The following is a 27,645-nucleotide window of genomic DNA, read 5'->3' as shown; positions in this document are numbered from 1 at the left end:
GTGTAATGTTCAGTCCCCCAGACACCAGGACAAAGGTGGCGGAAACATTTTGTTAAGGAATTTCTACCACAAAAAGAAAATGACTTTTGCGCCGAAATGTTTGCGGACTGTGTAACCACTGGAATAATATTGCACTGCAATATCGTCAATGTGCATATCGGCGCGGGTGTACGAAACAAAGCTGTATTTTGCAGATAAGAATGGGCAATATTTAGGTGCCCGCAGTTTTCATATGTAGTGTAGGCTGTATGTGTGGGCGGGGACACCTTCGCAGGTTTACAATATTGCGTTGGCAAAACCATCAAAAGACACATTTTTGTGTTCGTTTTAAAATGTTTGCTGTATAAATTATGCGTATGCTTTATTAAACCACGACCGTGCACGACATCTGAAGGAAGGCTACGTTTATACAGGTGTGTTACCTGTAGCTTCCTTTGGTAAAGGGGCTGGGTTTAGTCGGGCGGCTTGGGACTCTTTCCGGAACAGCACGCCGTCCGGTTTATCAGTCATATTGATCTTTTTTTTACGAAACCGAAAATATCAGAAGATAAAGGAAGGTTGAGTGACTTGGCTGTGGGCACGGCTCATTGGGAATTCCTGATTCATGCTGTCTATGTGGGCACCAGCGTGACTTTCCTTATTGTCTAGGCTAAGTAAAAAAAAAAAAAAATACAATGCGATAGAGACGTTTGCCATAGCTGCCCACCCCTTTCGATCGCGCTCAGTGCCTCCTTTTTCTTGCGGTTTAATAGATTGACGGCCCAGGGTCGGCTTTTGGTACAGCGCCGATGCGCTGCCGGAGACGGCGTGCGGGACTCCGGCGGCCGGCCTGCGCTCCTGACGGCTTGCAGTGAACGGCGGCGATGGCCGTGGAGCGGCTGGAGATGGGGGACCGGCAACCGGAAAACGGCTTCGTGTCGTGCGAAGCCGCGTCCCCGGGGTTTCTGTCCAGCGTCGACAACAAAGTGCTGCCTAATCTCGGCGGATTTGGGAAATACCAGAAACAGCTGGTTGTCCTGACGTGGATCCCGGCTCTGTTCATCGGTTTCAGCCAATTCTCCGATTATTTTCTTTTAGCCCAGCCGAATATCACATGCCTGGACCCGTCTGCCAACGCCAGCAATTTCACTGGGGGTCCTGCGCTATTTGACTCGAACGGCAGCCTGCTTTCACGATATAGTTTTGGTAATGGCACCCTCCAGGATAACAGCAGTATTCCGTGTGAGTGCAAGGACCGCAGATATAAGCTGGAAATGGGACTCGACCGAAATGTGGTCACTAAGGTAGGACCGGCTTTGCACTGTGCGCAGTGACGATCGTGTCCAGCACGAGTTTTTAATAAGAAACACAATGTAGCGCTATGCATATAATATATGTAACATGTAATATTATGCCGCTTTGCGTTAGCGCATTTTCAACATGGGGGGGGGGTGTCGACGCAACACTAGCGAGAGCATAATCAGCTCGGTATAATGTAATGTGTAGCGTTTCTCCATTTTCCAAGTATTGTTTTTGTGTAGCAGAATGCTTCGCAGCGCTGTATGCATGTCACCCATCTCAAGCATAAAAGGGACATAATGTAGGCCAATGTATCGTTTTAATCGCAGTATGTATTAATATGTGTAATTTTGGTCTGCACGTACATTCAGATCTCGCTGCCTTTCACAAAAAAATATGCTTAAGCAAAATGTAAGAGGCCGAACCGCAGCAATGACAGTTAGATGACAGGGTAGGTCATACAGGCACAGTGTTACCGGCGCCTATTTTCAGTCGGCGCTCTAAGATTCCCGCACGCCTGGTGCCGACGCTATAATTCATTGTGGGCTTTGGATGCCTTGCGATGTTTACCATGGCAATCGGGGCGTATTGTAACGCTGATTGTCAGTGTATTGCGTTTAGGGCTACGGCAGGCTGGGTAAGGTAGGCTGTTTTGCTGACCGAATGAGTCAAACTCATTGACAGTCTGTGCGCAGGAAGGCTGTCCTGGTGCGGCGATCAAAAGAACCGCCCCAATCAAAATGAATCCCCTGGACACGTTTTAAACCCCTTTACCCACATCAGAAATCACACAACACTATTGCAAGCGATTATGCGTTTTAATAATTTAATAAAACAGTACAACACTGGTCTGTCATTTGCAGATTAAATTATACGGCCATTCTATTGATTTCTCCTGGCGTGTTCTGAAAATTGCACAGTAATGTTATAAACAGTGTGTTTATGCGACGTGTAGTGTTTTCCTGCTCGTTGGTGGCAATGAAGGTGAAGTACAAGAGTATAGGGTGCTGGTTCTGGGGGTGTTACAGGCCGAACCGACACCACAGTACGCTTCCTGGGAAGAGGAATGTCTGAGATCAGGTAGCGCTTGTGGTCACAGCAGAAAAGCATTTCTTAATAAAGGGACGAGCAAAAACGTGTCCCCTTGTAAAAACTTCTTTGTATTTCGTGGTTAAAAATAGTGAAAAAAATGGGTTAATCTTTACCATACTTAAAATAGATGGTGAATATCTCATTATGCAGAGTGGAAACCTGGTTTATCCTGTAAGTAAGCTGTAATTTGTAACCTTTTCATTTACCTACAGTATTACATCTGCTTAAGTCCACATAGCGTTCAGCTCTATTACTTTTGTTCCCGTCTATGTGACTTGTATACATCGTATTGAGTTTATCATTGAATATATATTCACCTTTAAATATTTTACAGACTTATGCATTTAGGACAAATTTTTGTTGTTTTCCCATCTGAATCTAAGACCTTAATGGGCAGCATCCGATGTCGCGGTCTTGTCTCATTCAGCCTCGCACAATTTTATTGCGTGCTATTGTAGTAAGAAACGGGCCTCGGCCGCATGCGCGGTAGGAATCTGGACTAACAGGTCTGCCACTCTTATTGGGAACGTGCTGCTAAAAAGAATCCCATTGTATTTTTTGCTGAGTAATAAAAACATGTTTGTCTGCGCAATGTCTTTATTATTTTATTATTATTATTTTCGTGATCTCAACTGCTTTACAAAAAAACCTTGTCTGGAACTTCCCGGTTCTCACGCCGATCGAGGGATATTTTTAAAAAGGTCGATATGAGTTTTCCCCAAACAGCAGATGGGATGACTTCAGCTCTGATGAATTTAGTCCGTTCTGCCTCGCCCCCCAACGGCCGCAGATGTGCAGTGCGGCCCCTGGGACTCCTTACGGTGTCACACGCTTGTCCTGCTCCGCTGAACGTCCGCAGAAGCGTAAAAGCAAAACCATCGGCAGATGCTGGACGTCCTGACCCCTTGAACAGTCTGTTTCTTTTAAGGAAACTGGCACAACGTTTTCTTTTTTTTTGTTCTAATGTACTTTGAATCCAAAATTAATTCTTACCTCGTCGTAGTATAATTTCCAATGACGGCCCCAGCAAGGAGTTATTCGGTTTTGCACACCATTTAATAGTGTCTATGTGCTGCATTTGGCAGGTTTTACTTTCCCCACTGATTCAACTTGAGCCCCCTTATCAGTGTTGTGAAACCCAGTGCAGGGTTGCTGCCCGGCGATCGCAGCTGTACGGGGGCCCAGTGAGCTTTAAGCTTTGTGAACTTGTGAAGCCATTTTGTGGTGACCGGGCCTGCCTTTGAATCTGGGAACTGATACCACACTAGTGCTTACACATGTAAACTGGCGTGGGTGCCGGGTAACTCGTGACCGCATTGGGCAACACTGCCATGTACCACTTGTGACCTCATGGGTACACGTGAGAGAAGAGCTCACCACGGAGTCTAGGTCTTTTTGGTCTACCTACCTGCCCGACTGTCGGGCAATGGATTAACGTGCCGGTCTAGCTGTTGGCATATGCTAACAACGTCTGTTGTTATTATAAGGCTCTTTTCCACTGCCACCAAGAACCCTGCCATCAAGAACCATTACCGACCCGTACCGGGAACCGGTGCTTTTCCACTGCGGAGCCGTAACAGCACTGTAACGGTCCTGCTGCTAGCAGTGTGTGAGCCAAACGAGCTGGTTGTGGCACCACCATGTGATTGGTCGAAATATGTGGAGATTTCAGTGTTCTGCACATGGATTATTTGAAGGAAATACCATATATTAGGTATTATTCATTATTAGTAGTAGTCTGCATCGCGATGTACCGGTGCATTCCCGAAAACTCGGGAACTTGAACATTTCCAACCTTCTGCTTAAAAAGTTCTATAGAAGAGCTGAACAGAGTGGATTCGTAATGCAAATTTATGCAAACAAATGCCCATTCTGCTACCGTTTGATACTTGCATGACGCTGGGTTTATCACAGACATGCCAAAGGAAATTAGCACACAGTGAAAGAAGAAATAATATTATTATTATTATTATCATTATTATTATTATTATTATTATTATTAATAATAATAATAATAATAATAATAATAAAAATAATTATTATAATAATAATAATTATTATTATTATTAATTATAATAATTGCACCTGGTACACTGAACAGTAAATGAGTCTCTTCAGTTTTTCATCTCCAAACCCTGCAATGCCTTTAAGGAGCCGACCCTTCTGCAGTGGGAAACCGAAGCGAGCTGGATCTGCACTGTAACTGGTGCCTCTTCGCAGTACGGCTCGGCTCCTGTATGCCAGTGGAAAAGCACCATTAGAGATGCGCTTAATCGTTTGAGTGCCGTGTTTATGATTGCCAGTCCTGAAAGTGGAGCGGTGTAAATAAATTTTCTGGTCCAGTGTTTCCCAAGTTCCTCTTTAAGGACTTTAGGCCAATCCCATAAGTTTTGGTTCATCTCCAGACAGTCTGATCAAATAATCTGCTGGTCTTCAAGCCCATTATCAGTTAAGTAGTGGGCTCTATGGAATGGATGGAAGGAGATGTTTGGAAGCCGTTACTGTGCTCGGTCCTTCCTGCTGATCAGCTGCGCCCTGGCTGGGCTGTATTGTGTGATCAGATCGTAGTGTATTGTTAAGGAAACAGACTCCTAACCTGATGGTTATTAGTTTAAGTCCCGAGGATAAGTCCCTGCTGATGTACCCCTCAGCATTGCAGTGGTAACTGAAATGCGCTATAGCATGCTAATTTGACGTAATCAGTTTTAATGCACTAAGAGGGTGATTGTTTTATTGACTCTCTGTGTCATTGAATATGTTATCAGGGGTGTCTTTCTTAACTGTTTTGAGTTGGGGGGGGGGACTGATGTCCCCATATATCTCTGAGGGCAGTGTTTGCGTTTGATTAAACACTGGAATGCACATAGATCCAAAGTCTCACAGTGGTGTTGCTGTCTTACTGTAAAGTCTGATAATCCTGCTCGGCTGCAGCTTGGACCCCATAGGCACGCATGTATCTATAAGGACCGCCCCCCGCCCCCCCCCCCCAGTCTGAAACGCATGCAGTTTTATGGACACATACCTGTACATTGACCAGATGCTAGACAATGCATAGCAGTGGTTCCTTTCTCCCCGGGTTCTGCGTACAACAGCTGCTGGAGATGGGGGGGGGGGGGTGGCTGCGTGTCTTTGGTCACAGAGGATCTTGTTTGCATGGAGATTGTGTCACACTGGGACTCGGCATCGTCAGTGAGACACAAAAGTTTGCACAAAACTATTTTTTTGTATCCTCAATAAAACCCCCACCCACCAATGCTGGTTGCCATACAAGATATTTTATATGTCACATACATGGTTGTACAAGTACAATATATAGTGAAATGTACCCCGAATGACCCTTACACTGTGCAAATCAAATCAACAGTTAAATTTTTTTACAATAAACTAGAAAGTTACAATAACTAAAAATGTATACATAATATAGAGAAATACAGAAGTACTAGTATAGGAAATAATCTTAAGGTAATTAAGAGCTTTGTATTGTATTGTATTGACGGCCAGATTTGCAGCCAGTCAGGGAGGGAGGTCAACGCAAGAGGCGATTGGTCCCATTTTGATGGTTCCTGCTTTGTGTTTCCAAGAACCGCTTGTAGATGTGTGTGGGTCTCTGCCGGATGAGGAGCACTGAACCTCGCCCCCGAGCCACCCCAGCTGATACTGGCGGCTCAGATCCCATTCCGTTTCCCCACTGCCACGACAATGCGGCTCGCTAAACTTGGAAACTTTTACGTGGAGGGTGGGCCGTAATAGCTAAATTGATTGCCTGTTGCCATGGAGGCCACCTGCCATAGCTCTATGAAGCAGTTGTCAGTTGCTCGTTCTTACATTCGTTTCTCCCCTCCAGTGATTTATTTGGTTTGTAATTCATTTCACATTTTGTTCTAGATCTGAATCAGGTTCTAATAGCCAATTTTAACTGCATTCGACTTGGTTTATGAAACGTCGAGGTTGGGATTTTGCCCTGGGGTCCTCGGTGTCTTAAAGGTAGAGACAGACAGGCAACCACAAGGTTGTAAGTTCAAAACCACTAAGTGACAATGCTGTCCCTTCAGGTTGGATTTATTGCTTGCATTCCAATGTACAAATGGGGGGGGAAGTATGTTGTGTTTCTGCTGTAGGCGTCCGCTGTCTCTGTTAACTGTGCAGTTAAGGTTAACAGAAAGCGGAAAATAGCGTAACAATGGTCCCGATTATGCTGGTTATTAACGGCATGTATTTTTCCTAACATGCTTGGCACTATGCTAAGTCTTTGTTTGTAAGTGCTGTAGTATTCATGATCATACCAAACATATATGAGTGTTTGTTTTCACCGTTCATCCAGATCTGCACAGTGCAAACAAGTCCCCCCCCCCCTTTTTTTTCTGAACTCGTTGCTTGGCGACAGCACAGTCTGCCATGTAAGAAGGCGAATTGTGTTTCTATGTACTGAGATTTGTATTTTCTTATATTTGGCCGGTTAAACATATGCAACTTAAACGCTACAGATTTGAATCAATTTCCAGCTCTTTTGTGTTTTTCCGTTTTATTACCATTTTGATATCTGTGCGTTTTGTGCGTGTTTCTTTTCGTGATTATTACATTGCGAGGAGCAGATTTCCCCACAATGTAATAAAAGGACTGGGTAGTGGTTAGGGTTGTCATAGTTGGGATTAGTGCTACGTTCACAGAAATGAAGATATGAATATGTGGGCTGTGTGTCTGTTTTCTGTATATATTTTTTTCTTTCGACATCACTTGGATTCCATGTGACTCATACCAAAGTTCACTTTAATGCAAACCTGGCGTTTTTTTTTTTAAACTCGTATAACACTAGGCCTACTACCACAGCGTTGGGAAATGGGATTCGGGCACAGACTGTAAAGTTAATTTATACCACCACAAAACATTCAGCTCATTAACATCAGCTCCTGATACCTGCATTCATTTCTTGTTTCCTTTAACGAACATCCCGATCAAATTCTTAGCTAAATGTTGGAATGCTTGCTGTTCAGATGCGCCCCTCTCTCTCTCTCTCTCTCTCTCTCTCTCTCATGGCCTCCGCGAGGCTACAGATATCCTGTTACAGCTGGCTGTTTTTTTAACCCTCGTTGATAATTAATTATTAAATAGTTGTGTTTAATGCCGGACGATGCCTGATAAGTTCTGAAGAAACACAATCTACCATTCAGGCCATTTGGGCTTTAGTTTATGAAAGACCCAAAGATGTAGTCTTCTCCATTCAGACCTCCTGGCTCTGCCGTACACTCTGATACTCAGGATCGGCAGCAGACCCTTGGACAGCAGGCTGTGGCTCTATCTCTCTCCCCGTTAGCTCCTACAGTGCCCCCTTGTTTGGACCCCTTCTGTGGGGGAAGGGGAGGTGGGGCGTAGAACAAGGTCCGGTGTCTCCATTTGTCCCAGCTGCTCTTGACGCTGCCTGACACTTAACCCACATAAATCACATTCAAATACACAAATAAACTGACATTTTACTGTCTGGCTTGAATGGGACTTGGGACTAACGCTTGTACCACATAACTGGAAATGTAATATAAAATTAAAAGGATGCAGGCAAACTATTAGTCAGATCAATGTAATCTTTAATGTGTGCGACACTTATTTAATAAAACTGTCTTGGCCGTCGTCTTAATAACAGTAACTGCAGAGCAGGTCTGCAGGTCGCGTGGCTTTGCCGGAGAGGCTCGCGCGCCCGACTTGCATGACACGCGCTTTTGTGCGACTCGGCGACGGAGCCCGAAGCCGGTTTCGGTTTCGCAGGAAAACCGGGAAGAAAATTCTGGACAGCGGAACATGAATGCCCACTGGCTGATGGTGGAAAAGGAAGGTCCCTGAGCCATCCGGGAAGGATGTCGTTATCAGCGTCGCGTTTCAGACCCTCCTCAGAGGAACACTCCTCCCGGCCGGCCCTCGCCCTCGTGCCCGCAGACCTCTTGTGCACAAACTGAAGAATAAACAGCCGCTTTGCCGGTCGCTACACAGATTATTCCTTGTGGTTTCGCTCATTAGCTGCTGTACTGTCAATCCGTATTAACCTCGTTGTTACATAGCCGGTTTGCGCTCCGCGGGCCCCAATCCGCTGTGAAACTCTCTGTCTACAGTCCGTCCTTTATCTCTGTGTGCGGTTAGATGACGGTGATTATGCTTCGGGTCGTTAGCATGTACCACGGCACTCTCGTCTTCCGGACACTGACTGGCGTTGTTCCCAAAGTCCTGTGTTGTGGGGTAAATTATGGAAGCAAGCATGTTTTCCACTTGATTCAAAATCACATATAATATTTTGAATTTCCCCATTGAGTCAATAATGCACATCAATTCGTTTCTCTAGTAGTACAGATTTATTTATTGCTGGTGTCCAAGGGCTGGGGGGGAGAAAATGTTTTTAGAATAATTATGAAGGAAATACTGACACCCCAGTCAAACTAACTAGCATCTGAATAGCCGTGCAGCAATAAGATTCCTATAAAGACAGTTGCCATTAAAGCAATTAACGTGTCATTTGAAAGAGCAACATGTGAATGTCTGTTGAAGGATGTTTAGATAAACAACCTCTCAGACATCTTAATGTTGCACTATCTGCTGATTGAATAGCAGTCTTATTAGGTTCTTGCTTTTTTTTGGAATATTTTGTGTAGCTCTTGCTCCAGTCCGACTTACTCTGGTACCTGAGCATGCTTTGGAAGATCAGCTTAGCTGTACTTGTGTCTCTTTGACTGTTTGGCAACAGATATGTTTGTAATGTACCATCTGCCTCAGCTGTACATCACTTGGGACAAAAGCTCAATAAAATAAACGTGAATCACGTTAGGATACATAGATCGAGCTTCATTAAGTGTCGGTTCCAAAAACTGCTTCAGCCCTGCTTCCTGTGTCTCCTTGCAGTGGAATCTGGTGTGTGATAACGCATCGATGGTCCACATCGCTAAGTTCACCCTGCTGGTGGGGTCCATTATTGGATACTTGGTTATGGGAGTCCTTGCTGATTGGTGAGTCTTTTTTTCGATCTAATTTATTTGGCATGCCTACAATTGCTGCACTATGTGTCCTGGCTGCTTCCGATAACAGAGATCGGTGTCTGAGATGATTAAATTGCTCAGGAACTGGCGAGCCAGGTGTGAGAGTCGGGCGCCTTTGCGATTTATGAGTTCTGCTGTCCTCCAGGTTTGGCCGTCACCCAGTCCTTGTCATCTCCGTGCTATTCATGCTCGTCTTCGGTCTCTCCGTGGCGTTTTCGGTGGACGAAACCATGTTCAGCACACTCCGGGTCTTCGAGGGATTCTGCCTGGCTGGGATCAATCTCTCCCTCTACGTGCTCAGTAAGTAGCGCCCCCCCAGAGGCTGAAAATTGGATGGGCGTATCACGCATATAACGATGTTTGTTAGACGTCCGATCCATGATGTAGATTACAATTTTTTTCCCTTTTCCCAAGCCAACTAAATTGGAATGTAGGTTTGTAATGTTAATTGACCGCACTTAACCAGCAATTCTATCCTTACAGCATAACTTGTAGCGTTACAATAATAATAATAATAATAATAATAATAATAAGTGCTGCACTGGTTAGCACTGTTGCCTCACACCTTTGGGTCCCGGGTTCGAGTCTCCGCCTGGGTCACATGTGTGTGGAGTTTGCATGTTCTCCCCATGTCATCGTGGGGTTTCCTCCAGGTACTCCGGTTTCCCCCCACAGTCCAAAAACATGCTGAGGCTAATTGGACTTGCTAAATTGCCCGTAGGTGTGCATGTGTGAGTGAATGGTGTGTGAGTGTGCCCTGCGATGGGCTGGCCCCCCATCCTGGGTTGTTCCCTACCTCGTGTCCATTGCTTCCGGGATAGGCTCCGGACCCCCCACGACCCAATAGGATAAGCGGTTTGGAAAATGGATGGATGAATAATAATAATAAAAACTTAAGCCATGTAAAATACTTACTTATAGCAAAAATGCTTTTAATTATTTATTTATTTTTTTTTATGCAAAAGTTTTGAAAACAAATTAATATCACTTTGTAAATGATTGAACTTTGGTTGCAAATGCAAACAAATAATAAACTGCTTTCCTTCTCACCGGTTGTACAAAGGGTATCTCTGCAGAGTTTTCAGATTGCAGTTCAGTTTTCAAAATGATATCTCGCAAATCAAACCCATTTCCGCACAATAGAAATGTGTCGTTTTTTTAGAACCACTTCTTCCTCATTAGCCATGCCGCACACACTGGCTATTTGACGACATAACCGACTCGTCTGTGGACTGTGTGACGCGAGTGTGATGTTTTTAGCCCATTTATTTTGTAAAGTTTGTTTGTTTTCAAGATCTAGTCGCTAAGTTGAGACCCACTGGAACAGACAGACAAAGAACTGACACAGTGTCAGTGCTGACGTGTGACGCTTGCTGAAATCGCCTGTTTTTGTTATAACACTGTTGCAGCTTCCAAACATGCAGACATCGCATGACAAGCGCTTGCAGGTTTGTTCTGTCATTATAATAAGTGTTAAGTAGTACTCAGGAACCTGGGCCTTCACTGCTAGCTCAGCCTAGCTGCATGTATGAGGATTGACTCCACAACAGCACATATGTTTGTAATGTGTTATTTGCCTGAGCTCTGCGATGCTTTGGACTTAAACATTTGCTAAATTAACCTAAATGTAGTCCTGCATTGCAATTCTTGTAATAACTCTGAAACACGTATAATGGAATCATTTGCACCTGGCCACAATTAATTATCATCCTATCAGCCTTCGTTATGCTGAAGAATGATCTTTAGAGCTTTTGTGGTCCTTTTTTAAATATATATATATATATATTTTGGAAAATGATGTTCTAGTGGTGGTCCACTGTTTTTGAACCAGATATCTAGTGCAAAGTAGATGCAGGCATTATATGAACGCTGGTCTCATTTTGCTGTTTGTGACCAAAATGTCTGTTATCATGAAACTGCTCTCCACGCAGGACAGTTATACATCTGCCAAGGACAGTGCTGGCTTTCTGTCAGACGATAAGTTGTGTAGTGATACTGTCTTGGGTGTGGCCTATCATTGCCCTACAGGGATAACTGGGTGGGGAGGGGTCAGAGGGGGGTCCTCTGCAGCCTGAACCCTGCAGCACTCAGCAGAAAACACTCGCCGCAGGTCGCATGCTACGCCGATGTTTACATGCGGGTTCATCCAGATAATACTACCCAGCTGTGACCCATGGGCTGCTAAGACAAGCGTGTCACGCGAGTCAAAATGAGCGACATGTTCTTTCTTGGAGGGCGGGTACTGAAATTAACTCTATGCTGGAATGCTTTTCATGTAGCTTTGTGGGTATTATGTCGGGGGGGGGGGGGGGTTCCTCTCTTGGTATAAGGGCAGATTACACAAGGAACTAGTGTACAGTGAGGTCCAATACATTTGTGGATTAACACCCTTGTGAGGAATTCCCTTTTTTTAAAAAACCTTTTTGGTATGTTTAGCAGGTGCGATGACTAACCGTCTTCCAGCGAATTATGATCTTTGGGGAAATGCCTTATGAATGTCACTCGGATAATTGGCCTCACGTCACAGTCGCTGGGCAGTTTGAGATTGCACCTTGAAATCCCCCTTGCATCTGCAGTTAATGCTTGGCAGGAAGTCGAGGGCAGCTGGGGGGGGGTGGGGAACGGGGTGGGGAACGGACCGCGCTGTCCTTGTCATTCTGATTTACTCCGCACCACCCACCCTAAAAGCTTTTCTCCACCTTTACGGTGGGAGCGTGATCTCCCTGGCGTTCAGGCTGCAGACGGAGTGCTTAACGTTTCACGGGATGCCTGCATTCTTCCGTCTCCTGAGCTGACTCATTCCCAGACCACCCCCCCCACCTCCTAAAAACAGGAACAGGAAGTGCTTGTTTGTGTTACCTTAGAACCACAGTAGGAGATTCTCCCCGTGGCTGTCGGAGCAGGTCATTGTTTCATGTCAGAACTTGTTACCTGCCCTCAGTTCTTCCATGCATGTTGTATCCAGCAGAGGACGAGAAAGACCTGTTCGGTGTCCTTTAACAGCCCTGTCGTCTCTGCGGGGCATGGGGATGTGTGTATTCGAGCCCCGGTTACTCTGAAGCACATTTATAGTTACTTTAATAGCACAGAAATATTCTCTCCATCTCTTCAATAGTCTTGTCAGTCAAAACATGACGCTACATCTACCTTAATATTAACTTAGTTGAATTCCATATTTTTCTCATAGGCTAATATATATTTTGCTATCTATTTTAGTGCATTATCAGATATTATTCTAAAAGTATCATCCAAAGCAGAAATTCCAAATTGAAGAATACTTTTCTGGCTGTAATTTGTAAAGATTCAGACAGGGACATCTTTAACCGGTGATACATTGTGAAGACATCTTGGTGAAATTTGAATAGTAACACCACCGACTAGACTGGATAGCTTGTGAATCTTTAATAAGAAAATCCCTTTGTCTTGACTTGAATAGCATGCCGTTAGTTGAAATGTGCATGGTAAACACTCGTGGATCAGATATTCAATGGGAAAATGAAGCCGGACTGACTGGTTCGGCCTCTTCCACAGTATCGGGCAAGTTCAGACCTCTGAGGCAGCTGCTGCCGTTTTCAGCTTCTCAAGGAAGCGTCGTAGGGGAGCGTTTCAAATAATTGCTCAGCCGACACCGGTGAATGACAAAGTGTTTACCGGCCAGGTGGGTCACATGGCTGTTTGCGATTTCACAGCCTCCGCCGTCCAAGGCTTGGAATTACAGACGCCAATTCTTACCGCTCGGTCACCTTTGGCCTGGATTAGAAGCCAGAGAGGCAGAGGATGCTGGGAAGGGAGGATTGGCTGCTCTTTCTCTGAGAGTCGGCTGGTTGTTGTGCTGGTCACTTTTACAAGGTCCTTTTTAGGGGGCGTGTGTCTTCTGCAGCAATGCCGTTAATGTTCAACTAAATAATAAATAGTGGTAAGTGTCAGTGTGCTGACGGAGGGGGCGAGGTGCGTGTGCAGAGTACTCTCTGATAGCGTCTAGTTATGCCACGAACGGTTCAACATGAGTTTCTGAACGTGGTTGGGATGTGAAACGTTCTTGTGATGAGCGTGTACCTTCTTGCATCTGGGAGGGGTCCCTTAATGCAGTGTGGAAGCGGTAATGCCTGTACTGATCTTATGCATGACTGCGGGAGCTTAACCCCACCCCCCCCAAGACCAAAGTGTACCCGATCTGTGTATCACCATTGAGTCACTCCTGCCTCTGTGTCAGCAAAGCTGAGGGGGCAAAGGATTGGGGGAGGGATTGTAAACAGGAGGTGAAAAATCCATCGAACCCTGGAAAGGACTCCACTCCCTTTGCCTCTGGGATGGGCACTAAAACGCCATGTCTGTCTCCTGTCACCTAATATTTAATATCATCGTTAGTGTGGGCTCATTGTGTTCTGTTGGTGTGATCCTGAGACATTAGGAACTACCTGTAACACGCAGGCACAGGTTTTTGGGGGTTGTTGCAGACCCCTGAGGCGGAAATGTGAAAATTAGCCTTAATTCTCATTCATGTACAGGCAGTTTCACCGTTGGTTGCTTGAAGACGTTTAATATCCATGTGATGTTTTTGCTTTCGTGAGCGCGTCCCATTCTTCCCTGTACCGTTTTTCTCTTGTACCATGAGTCAGGCGTGGAGGCAGCCCAGTCCCTGCCGTGCACCAGCCGGCCGATTGGTCCGTGATGACACCTAGACGGTGTATCATAATCGGCTGGTCCATCAGGCCTGAGCAAGTCCCATGATGAGATCACTTTGATAGGAGATTACATACTGAAACCCCCCCCCCCAAATCAACCCTCCCACACAAACACGGCCCTGCGGTAATGATGGCCCTAAGCCATGACCAGTTCCCACCCTGATTAGAATTTTCCAGCAAACCTTCTAACCATGTGATTTCATACTGGAATGAGGATGAGTGGAATGTCCTTCCTGGTGCAGTCAGCAGTGCTCCTGAGACCCTGTGGGCTTCGTCGAGGCACAGTGACAGCAGACTAGGAACTTTCGTGCTCTATTATGGTGCTTTTCCACTGGCATACAGGAACCGCGAAGAGGCACCAGTTACAGTGCGGTTCTAGTTCGCTGCGCGTTTCCACTGGGATCGGCTCAGCGGTCACGTAGAACCTCTTATTTACTGTTCACATGGTGTACATCATGATTTACTATGTGTTCATTTCCTAGTTAGGAAACTTCATGAGGGCCGAAGAGGGTGAAATGTAATCGAAATCCCCCCCCCCCCAATCTAGGAGGGATGCTTAATTTAGCGAAAATGGATGCCGCTTAGAAACAGACGGACCGTTGTGCTGTGGATCGCGCTGACATGGCGTGCTGACTCCCCAGTCACGCAGGTGACACTCTCTGCTGCGTCACCCCCCCCCCCCCCCCCCCGCCATCCTCGACACAAACACGGCCCTGCGGTAATGACGGCCCCAGCTCAACCCATGTCATTGTGAGGATGCCTCAGCTGTTCATTTCTGTGATGTCAGTGTTTCTGTTTCGCCCCCCCCCGCCCCCAAGAAGAGTGTGACTTTGACTGAGAGACACAGCTGCCGTGCCGCTACGTTTGCGTCTGTCTGCTCCTGCTTCCATGAGAACGCAGAGCCCTGCATTGCTTTGCTTCATATATCGTATGATCTTCTTCATCTCCGCATGATAAACGCGTTTCGTTTGTTTTTCAGAGTTGCACACAGCAAAAGCTTACTTTCTGATATGAAATGTTTAAATAAGAATGTGGTATATCTATGCACGCATGCTGCAGCTCAGGATTTATGACATACAGGCCTGATTAGCTATGCGAATTTGAATATTTGACATTGTGGCACTCAGACAACAAGAACATGTGACGAGGGAAAATGTCACGTTGTGTGAAAGGGTGCTTGCAGGTTCCCCCTGGTGGCTGGAAATATATCTGCAGGTAGCTGCGTAACGGTGCTGTAAATGCCACTCACATTTCCTGAAATAGAATAAAAGCTTATTGCCCTCTCTCTCTATTTTTTTCTGCTATTCTTTGTGTCCCCCCCCCCCACAGGAATCGAGCTTTGCCTCCCCCGCTACCGCTTCTCCGTCACCATGGTGGCCAGTTTCATCACGCTGGCCGGTCAGCTCTTGATGCCAGGCCTGGCTGTCCTGTGCAAGGACTGGCACGTGCTGCAGGTGCTCATCGTCTGCCCCCTCGTCCTCATGCTCTTGTACACCTGGTGAGGAGCCATCTGGCCCGGCCCCCGTGTGGCCGGCATGCGCGCGCGCGCGTCCAAAATAGCTAAACGCGAACGTCGCGAGCGCAGAAAGGCTCGCTTCCTACAACGGGATCACACTGTACGCACAGGCTGTGCTTAACCTGCGAGGCAAACCGAAAGCCATGTTGGGCAGGATGACTACAGCGTCATCAGCTCCTTCCTGTTTTATCCCGCTTCCCGCTGCTTACTTGGTTGGTTCCTGCTGGGATGAACCAGGCCTTGATTGGCCGCGTGTGCAAATCCTGCTTCTGAGCCTTTTCGTCGCCGTCTCTGCCTGACCCTTGTGACCTCGTGTGTCACCTCTACCCAGGCTCTTCCAAGAGTCCCTACGGTGGCTCCTGGCCACCAAGCAGTACAGCAAAAGCAAAGGCTTGATGTCCAAGATGGCTAAGAAGAACGAGGTGGAACTGGAGGATCGCTACGGCGATATCCTGACAGGTCGGTGGGTGGTATTTCCCCAAAATGTCCAAACTGCCTTTAACTTCTTCTATTGAATGTATTATTTATTTAACGGGAACACATGTTGCCATTGACGCGCCACGGGGCAGGCAGGGCTGATGTCATGGCAGGGGGTGCCCGGCGATCGCCTTCAGGAGAGTGATGTTCCCCGATGGAGGCCCAGAACCGTTGCGGTTCGAAAGCAAAGACCATTTCGGGTCTGGTGGAGACCGTAGGGGCCCAGCAGCGTAAACGGACTTTGTTAGCATCTCCTCAAGCGGAAAATGCATGATTGGTGTCCATTAGACACAGAGATGGACTGGAGGCTGTTAGGGCACATGGTCGACCGGCCAGAGAAATGGAAATTTTCTTTATGTTGTCCGTCTTGCAACCCATTATCCAATACAGGTTCACGGGGCCACAAGGCTCATCTGGATCCTAAAACCGTTCTCTCTCCCCCAACCCCCCTCCCCTCCCCCAAGAAATGATGCCCTTGCATTTGATTACATTGTGGTGCAATTTTTTTTCCTCTCCCCCCCCCCCCCCCGCCCCCGGCCCCTGCTTTATACATTTCTATTGCACCTGCAGACAGGTCACTTTGCAGCTGCCTTTGTAATTGCACCCGCGCGTAAACAACAAGGCCGCTTGAATTGCAGCTGCCTGTAATGTCGTCCTTGATCTAAAATGTCTCTGTAGAGCACCAGCAGGCTAATGTGCAAGTTCTGTTTCTGAAGGACTCTGCTAAACTCTTGGAATAATCCTTGCTTATCGGGCAGTTTAAATGTTTTAGAAGTATATTTAGCTTTTTGTGGATTATTCTCACCCAACATGCAGAGGTATTCAAACCAATCAGGTGTCACATAGTCCAGATATATCTGACCTCAGTAAAAACCTGAATCAATATGTCTAGTTTCTGTTGTTACATACGCTACAGCATAATGGGAGTTTTCGTTTTCTTTGCCTGTTTGTTTTTAGTATTGCACAGGGCTGTTCCGAACAAGCCCCAAAAGACGTGCATCGTCAAGATGGTCGGCACCAGGAACCTGTGGAAGAACATCGTGGTCCTCTGCGTGAATTCGTAAGTGTGTTAGGATGATCAGCGCATGCCGTCCTGCTGTGAGAGCGCTGGTGTATCGCAACCATATGTATCGATCCGCAGACATCATGGAACTGAGCATGGGGTTCACCAACATCCCTGCATACAATCATCAGAGTCTCTAGCAGGGTCAAGATTTTGACAGTAGGCCTCTGGAGACAAGCCCTTCTCTTGATATGGTGGTACCTGCTTTTCACAGCCCGGGGGGGCTTTACCTCTGAGTCATTAAAGCCCCAAGCCCAAGATCATCATATAAATATTTGATGAGCCGGGAAGCGATGGCGATTGTGTACTTACCTTAGTCAGAAGCTTAGGCCAGTCTCTGCTCAGTGATTCGAAGGGTAGAGCATGATGGGATACCATCTCGTGTCTCTGATATCTCTTATGTTCATGCAACATTCATATATTACCCTTCTCGTCCTTGAATAGTCTTATTAGGATCCTTCTCTGTTAGAAGTTGTCGTGTAGTTGTTCCTGTGTAGCACCTGCTCTGATACTCCATACACCCGCTCTGATACTCTGTACACCCACTGTGATACTCCGTACACCCGCTCTGATACTCCGTACACCCACTGTGATACTCCGTACACCCGCTCTGATACTCCGTACACCCACTGTGATACTCCTTACACCCACTGTGATACTCCTTACACCCGCTCTGATACTCCGTACACCCGCTCTGATACTCCGTACACCTGTACCTGGGCATTCACTGGAAGTTCAGCCTGGTCGACTCCTTGACAGCATGTACGTTTTCAGTGTTCTGTTTGCCTTGCTTATACGCCGCTCTGGACAAAAGCGCCGATTTGTACAAAATCTGAAATATGTAAACGGAAATGTCTCCCCCTCCCTCAGGCTGACGGGCTACGGAATTCATCACTGCTTTGCCCGCAGCATGCGGGACCCAGAGTCCAATGAGACCCCTCTGTTCCAGAATTTCTACCAGGATTATTACACGATGGCGGGTATTGCCACAGCGGCGTGCATCGCTCTGTGCCCGGTGGTGGGCCTGTTGGGCCGCAGGGGGGGTCTGCTCGTCTTCATGATCATCACTGCCCTGGCATCTTTGCTGCAGCTGGGCCTGCCCAACTGTGAGTACTGGACGCGCAGGGTGGATCCATGCGGATGTTCATCTGCACACACGCATTTTTTTAGTTGCAGGGACATCACGTTGGCTTCCCCTCGCTGTGGAGTATGACTCCCAAATCCATCACAGCATTTCCGGAAGACAACTGAAAGCTAATAATCCAAATTGCCAAATCTTTATTTGCTAAAAGCGCTTTTGTTGTTTCAGACAAAGGAATTTTACCCTGAGGTGACATGTCAAAGGATTCTCCAAATAGCATTATTTAGCAATATTTGTCCTCAAAACAGGCAGTATACACACTCCCGCAGGCAGAGGTTATTCACCAATTCCTTTTTTAATAACCAAGCACATCTGACATACAGGTACACGCTCCATCACATGTGCAGAGCATTTCACAGTCGCATGGGGAGGATTGCACTTACACGCACAGACCCACACGTACCATTCAAAGACACACGTTGATAAATGTGATTATATGGCCTACAGTCATTTATATAAATGAACACTTGTCTTGTTATACTAGTGCATTAAGTGTGATATGTGAAGTTGTGAGTACGGTTTCACTCGCTTTGCAAAACATCGGCACAGAAATATCTGCATAAGCACTAATTTTGACTTTTTTTTTCCCCTCTTTTTCCCGGCAACTTGGACACAGTGCTTGGGAAATACAGCGACCACCTAAAAATAGGTACAGTATGTGTGTTTTCCTCGCATTTCCAGTGACAGCCTTCCTACTGGCTACCTGATAATGACCTCACTCACCATCTAGGTCTCACCTTTGGGGAAAAACTCCTTGGGAGGCGAGTGGTGAAATTTTTAAAAAATGCATTACATGCCCCTGAAAAGAAATTCGCGATGGCCTGATACGTTGTCAGATCCGAAAGGATTGATTGCGGCATCACTATGGGACGCGGCAGGCTCAGGCGAATGCCGCGGCTCCGGGTTCAGTGGATCGTGACGCGGGGGGGGGGGTGCTGTCTCACCGCTGTCGGTCTCCGAGCCCATCAGCACTGGAGAGTTATAGCTGGCGGGCTGCTTGGACTGAGATCTGGCGCGATGACGCCCCTGAGTTTGGTTCTGGTTTGAAATCAGTCTTAACAGAGTCGATAGATATAGGGGACCCAAATAAAAAGTATCCATCACGGGAGAGTCGGGCAGCCAGGCCCTAAACCTGGTTCGAACCCTGGACCAGAAGCTGCAGCTTAGGGTTGGCCTTCACCTTTGGTGTTTCAAATCTTCTCTTCCCTGGTTGCAGTGCTCTACTCATTATTAACATACCTTGTTACGCTCCAGCTCTCTGATTGTTCCATGGAGCAAGAAGGTCGATATTCCCCCCCCCTAACCCCCGGAGGAAACCATCGTCATGAGCCGTGGTGCCCTTCATGGTAGCCGCTGTCCTTGCGCGAGGACCGGTCCTCAAGGGCGGCTTATCCGCCGGCTTCCTGCCCGCCCCTTGATCAGGCCATTTCTTCTCCATCTCCTCTTCTTCTGTCCAACGCCACTGAAGCAGGACTTCCATTCTAGGGGGGCTGGATATGCTCTACTCACTTTGAGAAAGCACTTGTGGTATTTATGGAATTTTGAATCCCCCCTTCCCCCACCTGACCAACAGCACTACTTTTTGGAAGTGCACCCCCTGGTGGTACCAGCAGATTGCACACTACAGGAGACTACATGAACCGCATATGTGGAAAGAACAGTTTCAGTGTGTTACGTAAGATGGAGAAGAGCTTTATGGCTATGTAATAATGTATATTTCTAATGTGGTTATGCCACATTTTAAATGCAGTGCAGAGTTGCGTAATTGAGTCAGTGTTGTACAGGGTTACTGGTTACGACCAGTAACCCTTGTTAATGTCGGATCTTATTCCTGTAACTGCTGACAGCTGACAGTTTCAAATGTGTTTCCCGCAGAGCGGTCGGACACCCTGAACAGGAACTTCTCCATCGCCTTCTCCGTCATCGGCATGTTCTCCTCCCACGCTATCAGCAATCTCAGCATCTTCTTCTGTGCCGAGGTCACGCCAACAGCTATCAGGTAAGCTTGTTGGTGTGGGGACAGAGGCTAGCTGGCCCTGGTCTGGGACTGGGCCTGGAGCCAGGCATGAGCCTGGACCCGGACCCGGGCATGGGCCTGGGCCTGGGCTAGTTTGGGGCTAGGCCCAGCCCTGGTCTGATCCAGGTCTGGCTTTGGGCTGGGCCTGGGCTGGTCTTGGGCCTGGGATAGGTCTGGCTCTGGTTTGTCCCTGGGCTGTTCCTGGGCTGGCTCTGGTCTGGCCCTAGTCTGGCCCTGGGCTGGTCTTGGGCCTGGGATAGGCCTGGCTCTGGTTTGTCCCTGGGCTGTTCCTGGGCTGGCTCTGGTCTGGCCCTAGTCTGGTCCTGGGCTGGTCTTGGGCCTGGGATAGGCCTGGCTCTGGTTTGTCCCTGGGCTGTTCCTGGGCTGGCTCTGGTCTGGCCCTAGTCTGGCCCTGGGCTGGTCTTGGGCCTGGGATAGGCCTGGCTCTGGTTTGTCCCTGGTCTGATCCAGGTCTGGCTCTGCTCTGGCCCTAGCATCAAACTGGGGCCTGATCTGGAGTTGGTCCAGACCTCTGCCAGCTCTGCGTGTGTATTGCTTGCCGTGTCACAGCGGCTGTTCCCGTTCACAGGGGCGGTGGCCTTGGCCTGGTCCTGGCCAGTGCTGGCGTAGGCATGCTGGCGGCGCCCATCATGGAGCTGCACAACCAGAAGGGCTACTTCCTGCACCACATCATCTTCGCCTGCTGCACACTCATCTGCATCATCTGCATCCTGCTGCTGCCAGAGACGCGCAAGCAGCCGCTGCCCGAGGCCATCGCAGACGGGGAGAACTACGCCCGGCAGCCCCTGCTCCCTCCCAGGAGAGCTGGGGAGCAGCACCACCTCCTGTCCCGCTCCCAATCCAGGGAGTACACCCCTCTCCACCAGATGAACATCTCTGCTGCCCCCAGGCCGGCTTCTGCCGATGACTTCGCTGAGGATACCGACACTCCCCCTCCCACGGACTCTGCTGCACCCCTGGTCGTGAACTCCACCAGGCCCTCTGCCACAGACCCCCCCGCCACTGACTCCGCTGCTCCCCTGGGCACGCCGGACTCCCCCGCTCCCCCCACCACAGACCTTACCACTGTCCTCGTCACAGCATCTGCAGAGCGTTCCTCCCCCGTGGCCACAGACGCCGTCCCCCCCACCACAGACTCTACCTCCTGCCTTACCACAGATTCCCCCACCACCCCTACCAGAGGCCCAATTCCACCCCCTCTCACAGATGTCACTGCCCCTGTACTAGCAGACTCTGCTCTTACTCCCAAAACCGATTTCCGTCTGTCCATTGCAGACACAATGACCCCTCCTGCTACAGACTCCATCAGCCCCAGTGATGCAACTTCCTGTCCCGTGGCAGATCTCGTAATGTCCCCTAATGTACGCCCCCCAAGTCCCCTAGCTCCCTCAGGCTGTGTTGCTCCCCCAGCTAATGGTGCTGGTCCTTCTTCCCCTGCCAAAGATTCTCCCGATCCCCTTGTCTCAGACTCTATTGCCCTGTCCATCAAGGACCCTGCCACTTACTCCCCTGCCAAAGAATCTATTACGTACCCCGACGGTGACTCTCCTTCTACCCCCGCAGGCAGTAACTCTTCTCCCGGGCCCTATGCCACAGGCTGTACTGTAGCTCCTGCAATAGACATTATTTCCCCCAGCATTAAGGACACCACTGAACCCCCTGTTACGGACATTGCTACCAAAGAGACTAGCACTGCCAATGGAGTGAGGTCATCGTGATGAAACGCCCCACCCCCCTGCGGGGCGGGGGGATAGGGGATGGCCTTTGCCGCTGGGATGCTACGGCGCTGCCGACGACCCGAGTCACATGACAGAGAGTGAGGTATCCATCAGAATGGTAGGGCAGGGTCTAATTAATAAAGATGTTATAATTAAAGGAATCTTCCTACACATTGTCCCAGAGAGGAAGAGCGGGGAATTGATGAAAGGAAGGTTTGAATTTGAATCATAGTGCCATGAAACACTGTCATGTCTGCTCTGAATTTCCACCGCTCCCCTCTTTCGAACATTTCAGATTATCGAATGTAGTTCGGAAACGTGCGAGCTTTCGCACTGACCGATCGCAGGCCGCAATCCCGCACTTACAGCTTCACCTGAAACCAGCCGATAGGCTGGCGGACTTCCCCAGTGTGTAACGGCTGGGAATTTCTATTCTTATAAAATTCCCATGATTCTCTGCTGCTTCACGGTCTTTCCACTGCTTAAAAAAAAAAAAAAAGGCAGTAATTGTGATGTGAGGTTTCCGCGTGACGTGAAAGTACATCGATTAAAAATGAAATGGAAATTCAGTTGTGGGCCAGAGACTAAATATGGCAGGCATTATGGTCATTGTTATGTTTAATTTGTATAATTGAAGTAAGATTTAAGCAAACAGTTACACCCAGACAAATGAATATGATGGTTTGTTCATTAGAGGAACAAAAAAAATTGACGTGCCAAACATCAACATGCCTCACAGCTGGAAAGACACCTGTTTGCCTGGTTTAGGTCTGGGAAGTTGAAGGTCTTTTGCAGGTAAGCCTGGCCTGAACTTACTAAGATGTTCTCCCAAAATTCCATTACCAGCCAATCAGACGGCTGACAAACCAGAGCCCTCGGAGGTTTCTGAATTTTACAGATTATTGTTTTTATTAGTGCCACAAGATATTCTGTACACATAATTACTTAGCGTGAGCAATTGCCAATGTGCCCCATGGCCTTCAAGGGTTCATACTCCTTGTGTCCGAACACCCTAGGGTTGCACCCTACCCCTCAGTAGCGCTATGGACCTTTTCATGGAGCGGAGAAGATGAATTGCTTCGTAGCTGAGCTCGCCATCTTAAGGCATGTCTCTCGCAGGGGCGTCACTCAGTTCCAACCATTACTCTGGGTCCAGCTGAATGGTATTTCAGCTCCTTATGGTAAAAGCAGACAAACCCCACAGCCGGGAAACATCATCATTTGACCATCATTGTTGTTTTTGGAACCAAAAAGTACCGAACGAAACCAAACTAAGAAAACTGGTGCATTGAGTTTTTGAGCCCACTGGTCTCACCATGTCCAGAGGTGCATAATTAGCCCTGTTCATAAAGAATTATCATACATGCATCCAAAGACCTACAGCGAGGAGACATTAGGCCCCTGTCATTTGGTGATGTATTTCCTGTGCTCTTTGTAGTAGAGGATGTGTGAGCACCATTGTGTTCGTTGCTCTGCCATTCAGTGAAACTGTACACCTGTGCTTTATGTGAAGCTACAATCTCCTCCCTACTCGCTACCCATGTCTTGACAAAACCGGCGAATTAAATCTCGAGAGATTTCTGCGGCCTTTGTGAGCGTGGCCCTCAAAAGCTCTCAGACAACGGGATTGATTTCCGTGGATTTCACGGCTTCATTCAGAGAATGGTTTTGCCAACTTCTATGTTCCAGGCCAAAAAAAAAAAGTGTTTTGATGGGCACATTCATTAAAGTGGCACAGCTGTGTCCTGGATTTCACACTATTTGTTCGCTACTTGTTGTTAGCGTGTAAAGTACTTGATGTTGAATATTGTGCAGTTAGCGTCGCTAAGATGTAAAGCTATCAGGCAAGCAAACAAATTCGCCGCCATAACAAACCCTGACCTCTTCGTCACATGACGTCGTCAGCGAATCAGATCTCATAGTTGAAATGTACAAAAAAATAACAGGCTGAATTTTGGTGAATGTTGCTGTGAACGCCTAATGTTTTTATGCTTACCAAGCAGATGTGTTGTTTGCACGCAAATTGTTTTTAGATGTTCTTGGGGAGAGCTTTTGTTGGTTTTAATAATACTTAAAGCTTTTGAATGCATTTAATAATCATTTTAATATATTAACGACATAATAGTTGAACCAGTTCTAACCAGTCTTAAGTAAAACCATGTCATCTTTAGATCAATGCAATCTTGGATTACCCCTCCGTTGAATCATCTTTTGTGTTTCCTTTTAAATACTTACTGGGCACTGGCTGTCCTTCTGAAACATTCAGAAATTCGCCTGAAGGACAAAGGAGCTTTTGTTCTTAACATGTGTGAGGTTATTTTGGGCGAAATGAAACTGTGGGTGTGTCTGTATGCATGTGATCTGTAATGAGAAACTGTCGATTTATGGTTGATTCAGAAAAAAAAAAAAAATGACTGGGAACGACCTCAGCTGTATCCGCGACGCTATTAAACCACACGGGTCACACCAAAGTAATTCCTGCGGCTATTTCTGATTGTGTTCAGAGGAAGCGTCATTTGTTTATGTGCTGCTTTGCTGCCACTTAGGACGTTAGGGAGGAAGGAATACAGCTTCTTCGAGGTGCAAGTGGCATTTCATGGATTCGCCATTTTTGACAGAAGTTCTAATGAGCGACATTGGAATTCTGTCTTTGCTCGTTACCGTGACGACAGCGATGCCAGTTATATTCTGGGTGTATCCCTGACATGGTCCTAATGGCGGTTAAAATTTAATAATACGATTGAATGTGCCAAATATTTTTTTTGGTGGAGTGCTTCTTTGGTGATTTAATCGGTTTGTGAATTAAACAAAAAAAATGTGGTATTGGAAGTCGATATGTTAAGTTATATTAATAACCTTAAGATAATTTAAAATGCTTTGATGTAGCAGTGTCGAATTGACCCATGTATGTTCTATGAAACACTGTTTCTATATTTATTTTTTTCTGAGGCACTCTATCCTCAAATGTACAGGATCAGTTACGAATAACATACACAGTAACAACAAGTACAAATAGACTGATTTATATTTTAACTTTTAGAATGTTTCAAGAATATTAATTGCCGCTATTATCGCTAATCACAGCCGAGAACTTCCGGCATAAAAGACTAATATTTTTTGTGCATTCAGCAATACATGAATCTGTTGGTTTTTGATGAATACGCGACAGATATGCATCTAATTTAGAATGAAGTGCGGCAATTATTTCCTAATTTAGGGTGTTGAGGATTATAAAGGTCAGTCCATTTGTGGTAAACAGGTTGCATGCTTTAAAGAACGGTAACACTTGTAAATAGATGTGTAGTAGTAATTTATAGATTAGCCTTTACATCCTCATCAGGGTTATGTCAACACGCAGTACTGTAATCACTATGACTGTCGAACCATTACAGAACACTGTGGTGTGCTGTGCAGTATTTTCCGTTATGTTTACTGGATGACTTTGAAACAGTAAGTGCTGTTTAGGTGTTTCTTTTTAAGACCTTTGTTTCATTTCTCTCTGTAAATTAAAACTTTGTTTTGATGTCTGGCTATTATCTAGTGAGTCAGCCAGATCCCTCTCCTTCCGCACGCATACTTTTCTGGACAATGAATGAGTCAGGAGCTGTAGTATTTCTGTTATTGGAAAACGTGAATTTGTGTAGGAGAAATGGCCATTTGTCCGTATGTCTGAAAGCACAATGCTTAGATGTGAATCAGTCTGCTCCTTTCTCCGTGTTGATGTACGCCTTCTCTAAGGCACTTTTTCAACTGAATGTGGCCTCTGCCCTTAGACACAACAAAACAAGATTTTATCGTGGTAAAACATTAAAAGACAGTTCCAAGAAAAAAAGCACTGAAAAGCCATCCTGTCAGATTGTTCCTTTGGCAGTCAATAGCACAGCAATCACTGTAAATACAGTGAAATATGAAACATCAATGAATGTAAACCGCTATTATTTTTAATACCAGTAATCCACTTGTAAATACACCATAAATGTCATTCTAATAAAGTCTTTATCAATCACTAATTTTGAAGTTACTTCCAGCCTGTAAATAACTCATTACAATTATTTAATGGTGTAATTTATGTCATAAAATACTCAATAAAAATGTGGCGATTTTCATGTTCACATCTGTGATTAAATGTATGATCATTAAAAAAAAAAAAAAAAAAAAACAGTTGATGGCATAGTCAGCTGTGGAAGATTATTCTCTTAGCATTGCGAACTTCAAAGCAAGTTTGTATGCCCGAAGCGACCTTTACAGCCCGCCAGGTGTGCTTTGCCTTTGAAGTGGGCTGTATGTCCTGCTTTAAGCTCTACAGTGTCCCCAGGTGGAAAGCTGAAAAACTACAACATGTTGAGTTCCAGCATTAAATCTAGCGGTCCAATTCTAGACCTGCTCACTGACTCCTATTGCCAGATAGGAGTAGTATAGACCGGATAGTTCCGGTGCATAAAGTTAAAATCTAGACCTGACTCTTTATATTCAACCAACTCAACTCGTTTAAAACAAAAGCTTGATCTAGGTTCTTACTATCTGGACCACGGCCGGATCTAGAAGTGGGAAGGGGTGGACAATGCCCGCCCAAATTTCTGCTCTGCCACCCAATTGGTCAACTTTAGCTTGCGCCATCTGAATCTGCCAATCACGTTTATTTCATTCGTCCCATCAGATTTTCTTCGGCGGAGCCTTTGCAGTCGCCTGTGAAAGTGGTGGAGGAATGTTACTTTATTCTTATTAAAGCTCATTCTTATTGAAATGTATCTTTATTGCTGTGTTGAATAAGGAATTTTGCTAGTAATCATTTAGTTAACTCTTAGATAGCTAGCTAGCTAACATTACTGTTGCTTAGGAAGCTCACTTGAACGCCAGATGTGTGTGACTTTGCAACCCTGTCAGCGCTCAGTATAAGTCAAGTTACCTGGATCTAGGTTACGTGCTATAATTCACATAAATTCGCCCCAAGCGGGCCGCTACTACGGGCAGAACAGGCAGTAATGTTACACCTTCCCTGCCCACTTTGCAGCCGCGCAGTGCAGGTCGCTTCCACCTTTTTTCAGTTTGTTCATGGTTTGGTATTTACCTTTTAATGCCCTTTTTCTTTGAGGAGCATCCTTCCACTACATCGTAAGTAGATAAGCTTATGTTTATGTTAAGTTTACGTTTGGTTTCAGACACGTCTGTCCAAAGCACCATACGGAAATCACATAATAATAACAATAATGATTTTTCTTTCCTGATTAGAGAGATGACCACGAGATCATAATGTAGACTTCATAGATAGCTCATAAAACATCAATATGCCCACGCGCCCCGCCTATTTCTCCGGTTACACGCCGCTACTGCACTGTAGTATAATCCATTGCTGCCCAAACAAAATTTTTAATTCACCCCCCCCCCAGCCTGAACAGTCCAAATCCAGGCATGATCTGGACCTTTTATTGATTGATTTATTTATCTGGAGGCTAGCAAAGGCATCCTGAAGTAACGGGGGACACTGACTTGCCATACAGCTTTGATATGCAATCCGCAGCTGGGTAGGCAAGTTCACCCAAAGTGATGTCCAGTTGTATTCAGTTGTAAAACTAATTTAACTGGAAAAATTCAGGTTAAACACCTTTTGACGAGCTGCTTTTACT

At 46.4% G+C, this 27,645-nt stretch overlaps 1 protein-coding gene across 1 annotated transcript; it reads left to right on the top strand.

The window, feature by feature from the left end:
• On the top strand, nt 1-26,133 carry LOC125740004 (solute carrier family 22 member 23-like). The gene is made up of 11 exons (XM_049010630.1): nt 1-413; nt 753-1,283; nt 9,250-9,353; nt 9,529-9,683; nt 15,398-15,566; nt 15,916-16,043; nt 17,019-17,121; nt 17,995-18,230; nt 18,882-18,914; nt 20,141-20,264; nt 20,872-26,133. Exons 2-11 carry the CDS (start codon nt 864-866, stop codon nt 22,019-22,021), a joined length of 2,622 nt encoding a protein of 873 aa, XP_048866587.1. The 5' UTR covers nt 1-413; nt 753-863; the 3' UTR covers nt 22,022-26,133.
• Nucleotides 26,134-27,645: the final 1,512 nt, after the last annotated feature.

The sequence above is a fragment of the Brienomyrus brachyistius genome, chromosome 4 (genome assembly GCF_023856365.1).
Source record: "Brienomyrus brachyistius isolate T26 chromosome 4, BBRACH_0.4, whole genome shotgun sequence".
Classification (NCBI taxonomy): Eukaryota; Metazoa; Chordata; class Actinopteri; order Osteoglossiformes; family Mormyridae; genus Brienomyrus; species Brienomyrus brachyistius.
The sequence above is the reverse complement of the archived record's forward strand: the minus strand, read 5'-3'. Positions and strand labels throughout refer to the sequence as shown.

Coding starts and splice junctions, on each gene's coding strand:
- LOC125740004 (XM_049010630.1), top strand. CDS start 864: ATGGCCGTGGAGCGGCTGGAGATGGGGGACCGGCAACCGGAAAACGGC. Junction 16,044..17,018: donor CTACGGCGATATCCTGACAG/GTCGGTGGGTGG, acceptor GTTTGTTTTTAG/TATTGCACAGGGCTGTTCCG. Junction 18,915..20,140: donor CAGCGACCACCTAAAAATAG/GTACAGTATGTG, acceptor TGTTTCCCGCAG/AGCGGTCGGACACCCTGAAC.